The 5090-nt window shown below is 42.1% G+C and overlaps 1 protein-coding gene across 2 annotated transcripts; it reads right to left on the bottom strand.

The window, feature by feature from the left end:
* Positions 1-4645, bottom strand: LOC141901752 (E3 ubiquitin-protein ligase znrf2-like). Of its 2 annotated transcripts, none has more exons than XM_074789193.1 (4): positions 3986-4645; positions 2444-2539; positions 1977-2085; positions 1-682 (listed from the first exon to the last, which is right to left on the bottom strand). In XM_074789193.1, the coding sequence occupies exons 1-4, from the start codon at positions 4518-4520 to the stop codon at positions 628-630; spliced, it is 795 nt and encodes a 264-aa protein (XP_074645294.1). In that variant the 5' UTR covers positions 4521-4645; the 3' UTR covers positions 1-627. The 2 variants fall into 2 exon arrangements, with proteins under 2 accessions (XP_074645294.1, XP_074645293.1); XM_074789192.1 differs by having other exon boundaries at positions 2444-2554.
* Positions 4646-5090: the final 445 nt, after the last annotated feature.

The following is a 5090-nucleotide window of genomic DNA, read 5'->3' on the forward strand; positions in this document are numbered from 1 at the left end:
CCCTGGAAAAATAATAACAGCAAACTACATAAATTCAACGTATCACAAACAACACGGTCCCCGAACGATCATTTCAGCCACGAAGAATCATCATTCCGCGCGATTAAAATCCGGCTGCGTAGAAATGTCCGCTGCGAATTGCTCCGCGCGTGATTTTTCGAATGTTCGGATTATTTGGTACGACGCGAGGTGTGCACGCGCATCGTAGGATCATGTGCGCGCTTATGTGTATATAACAACTACGTCTTTCACGATACAGCAAACCGGGTTTAAATCCACAGTTATTCGTAGAATCGTACGTGGCAAATGTTCAGTCAATCCGGATTGCCGCTCTCGTCGACCGGCTGAATTTCATCGGCGTCCAATGATATCCGCATCGAAAATAGTCGGGTTCTATTACGGTTCTATATCCGCGTTCGTCGTCGACGTCTGTCGTTTCTATATTCTCGTAGAAATTTCTCGAAAACGCGTCAGAAACAACGATCGATTTCAACGTTCGACGACGATGTCGTATTCGTCTTTAAATCAGCAGTGCAACAACAAGTATAGTTAATTATAATAATAATAATAATAATGATAATAACGATAGCCCGACAGGCAGCGCCCCCTGTGCGTCTGCTGCGTAGATTAGCTTGGGTGTTCCGGACACGAACGATTTCGTTCGAACCACGAATCGATACAACTGAAAAACGAACGAAATGAAGTTTTATAACACATAATAAGAACAAGTTTTACCAGATTGAATTTCGGAGTTGTTGCTTCTTCTAGTGTTTGGTTCGGGGATAATGCGAATGATGGTTCACTCAAGAAGTATTCGAGTCATCCCCCGGTTTAAATCATATCCTTTTTAATCCTTTCAGTGCATCTACACTGCACTGCGGTGTATAAATCAGTGATGGACTTTAATCACATGCGTCAACCCTTTCAGTGTATCTTCACCGCAATGCGGTGTATAAATCACTGACGGACTTTGATCACATGCTTCAACCCTTTCAGTGTATCTTCACCGCAATGCGGTGTATAAATCAGTGATGGACTTTGCTGGTACATCGCATCGCAGTGTATTGATGTTATCAGTAATTAGTTTTTATCTCAATTGAAAGATGGAAGCACCTGCCAAAAATTGTTTGGGTTGTTCAATTTTGTATGGGCTGTCACGCCAAATATTTATGTAAGCGCATGTAATCGTACCTATGATGTTATCTGACATCTGGTAGAAATAAACTAAACCAAACTAGTACGTAAAATATCAATAACTAATGATACAGCGTACCGCGGTGTAGATGCACTTAAGCCGGGTGCCTATTATACAACTCACTGGGGTGGAATTTTCAAATATTTTCAAATTATCGCCAGCAATTTCAGGTATTAATTATTCAGCGCTGAAAGGGCTTGAAATATTTAATGTTTAATGAGATACGGTGTGTGGATGAGTGCTACGCAACAATACTTCTTTATCGCTTATTATAATGTGTAACCTCCGAAGAGCCGGCAGTTACAAATAATTATTTCATTGAAAGGTGAAAGAAAACGTTCAAATCGATCAGTAATCAACGGTACGGGCGCTCCGAATCACCTTCCTAATTCTGCGCATACGAAACAAATCAAATCAGCATTTCTCGGGACAAAATCGTAATTAATGAAATACTGAAAATTAGTCGGAACACTCGGTAGCTCGGAATGTGTATCGAGTTTCAGCCTTCGGCAGTTTTTGATCGGATAATCTGATCCGTACAGCGGATAGATGACAATATGGATTATCATCAAAATACCGTCTGACGATGGCCTAATGAATCTGAGGGGGTGAATCATGATGTCCAATCACTTGAATTGTACAGTACAAACCCGCTTATTACGGTTAAATCAAATACAGATTATCATCGATCTAACCTCTTTATCATTTATGGCGCACCTCTAGAAAATTGCATCGAAAACCTGTTTTCTTATAGGCCTAAACCAGAATAATTTCGACTTACCATTTGTGGTAAATACATAAACAGGGTAGTCGTGCTATAGTATCGCCCTGTAGGAGTTCTTCTAAACAAATCACACATTCATCACCTTTATCTTCTTTTAATACATCCTCTGAAAACGGCGAAAAAAGTCTCATGAAAAAATCAGGAAGGAATGTGACAAGAGTTTAACGATGCCATTGGATTCAGATCCCTGCCAGGGAAGAACGTGGTAGTTTCACAATGCCATCAGGTTCAAATCCCTGTGAGGAAGGAATATGACAAGAGTCTAACGCTGCCAACAGGTTTGAATCCCCGCAAGGAAGGAATGTGGCAGAGTCTCGCAATGCCATCAGGTTCAAATCCCTGTGATGGAGGAATGTGGCAAAATTTTGTTCAGAATAAACTCGATTGAATACGGCTCAAAAAAACTTCTTTTTCTAAATATTTGTTTGGTAAATCATTTCTTAAGTCAGCACATCATCACTCACCGTTATAGGTAATTCTTGGTTTCGTGAGGCATATCACTAAATGACATTCAATATCATCTGGGGGGACAAATTTAGAACACACAGGGCATTTTATACCTGAAACAGATAGGCCTACTACATGTTAGATCCATTTGAAACGACACGATCTCATGGGCTCAGTGTGCTCCACAATAGGTTTTAGAGGGGCGGCGACCCCTCTGAAAATCAACCACCCTAATGAAATATCTGCTGCCACTACCAGAGTGGATGTCAATCATGGTTTCCAGTGTTAAGGCCAGGATAAAATGAAGTACTAAGAAGGACATTACGGCAATTCTAGACCCAAAAGGAAGGACTTTTTGGCTTAGAAAGAAGAATTTTCCAGTAAAATGAGGACCATAAATAAGCATTTTCGCAATTTTCCTGTATTCAATTTCCTACATGTGTATTCAATTTCCCTGTATATTCAATTGAATTAACAGGCCTAAGTAATGAAATATTTCAACAATCAAATTTGCGACTGAATTGCGCACGAAACATACATAGAAATGTAATTTGGAAGGACTTTCATCGAAAGCAATGAGAAAGATGATGTTTGTCCAAACTTTGTTCAAAAGAAGGACGAGGAAGGACCGCTGGAAAACCAGGGGCGGATCTAGGGGAGATGTCGGGGAGTCCGGACCCTCCCCTCGCAACTTTGAAGTGCCCCCAAAAATGTCACCCACAAAATTTTTTTGACCAAGGTTTTCCACCTATAATATTTTGCCAACGCATGAAATGACCGAAAGCACCCCCTAAAATTGAGTAGAAGTATCCGCAGTACGTGGTGTTTCGTAAAAAGTGCCCCTTTTTCTCATTGGACACCCCCCCCCATGGAAAATCCTAGATCCGCCCCTGAAAACCTGCCAATATGAATCAATGCTGATAATTGCTTTGAAGTATATAGAGTTAATGTGACCCTAGATGAATTTGAAATCAATTCTCATTTAAAATTGAATGATAAACAATGGATTAAAAGTCTTGACACCAATGATTAATCAGACCTCGATAACCACTGATTTTCAACAGCAGATGTTTATTAGCGTTTGATGCATGGAGAACGGACTACGATTGTAGGGCGTAGCGTTCTCTCGGTGGTCATTGAAAAAATTAAATTCAGAATTAAAGAGTACACGTAACGCTAATTGTAGTTTGCCGAAATCACGATCCGGGGCTAGTTGCTCAAAGGTTGGTCGAAGATAACTGGCTGATAAATACCATTGTAACAATGAACTTTTAATCGTCACTATGTCAACTATCCACTGGTTATCTTAGGCCTTACCAACTTCTGAGCAACTGGCCCGATACGATAACTCAAATGATTTAAAGTCAAAAATCATCATTAAAGCTTAACTTGAACAAAAATCTTAGAAGAATTGCGGTCCTGGTCCCAAATTTACTTATTTAGGCAGAGTCTACTAAAATGTCTAATTGGGAGGCATACAGCATTAATAAGTATAATGCCAAACAGGGATAAAATCCACTTCCTAACTATTTCAGTGTGCACACATGTGTGGTGGGTACCTTGTAATGCTGAAAGCAGATGAACCGGTAGAGAATGTGCTTGCATAAATCTGTTTGTAAAAACGCTATCGTCCGGAGAGCTAGAGTCCGAGTCCGGCGATCCGCTCGCTCCCCGCGCACCGCCCACTAGATGAGGCGGTATACCGATCCCTTGCGATCCGAACGCTCCTAAACTGCGCGCGCGCATCCGAGATCCGTGGTGATGGCCGCCACTGCTGTTATTACTCGTGCTCGGTCCGCCAGCGCCGCTGAGGTGAAGTCCGTCGCCCGTACCGACGACCGAGTGGCGATGGTGGTGCGGATGGTGGTGTCCCGGGTGGTGATGGTGCGTTTGCTGGCTTTGTTGCTGTTGTCCTTGCGTCGAGCCGAAATTCACGACGTTGCCCATAATTTGAGATTGCTGCGACCGCGATGACGGTAGTCTGGAATTTCTTTCTGAAAAATCCTGATTTGTTGTTGTTGCCGTCGGCGTCGATTGTAGAGCACCATTCGATAAATTACTATTTCGCGATTGTGAACTGAGCTTCAGTCCCATTAAATCGACCCCAACGCAGTCGGGGTAACCGTTAACACGTCTGGCACGACCGAATCCTGTATCACGTACGGGTTACGCAAGTCGGGGAAATTTTATTTTGACATTTTCGTTGTTTACTTTGTGTATATTTTGCGTGTTCGACGCCATTTTGGCTTTCGTTCAATCAAGACGGTGTAACGCGAAAACCGCTGCCAATTAGCTGCTGAAACGATGATTACCTCAAAGTCGCGTACCAGTGCTGGAATGGCATCTCGTCGACCAAGAGCTAGCGGTTTCGTAAATTTGTCAGCCATGTAAAGACCGTTAAAATATAACAAGTGCGGATCTTAGGATTCTTTGATCGAAGCATCCTCGCTTGCCAAGGGGGCTTTAGCTTCTAATTAGTCAGTAACCTGTGGTTTAGTTTCACCTTAGAGTAATCAATGATTACTCCAAGGTTTCACGATCTCGGATATTTTCACAAACCACATAAGCCCATCCGATTATAAAAAGCTTTGGCCACCAACGATTAGGTATCTAACTAGCTTCTAATGAGACCAGGTCGAAAGAATGGATTCTTTTGCAGGGGCA

This window comes from Tubulanus polymorphus, chromosome 3, assembly GCF_964204645.1.
Source record: "Tubulanus polymorphus chromosome 3, tnTubPoly1.2, whole genome shotgun sequence".
Classification (NCBI taxonomy): domain Eukaryota; kingdom Metazoa; phylum Nemertea; class Palaeonemertea; order Tubulaniformes; family Tubulanidae; genus Tubulanus; species Tubulanus polymorphus.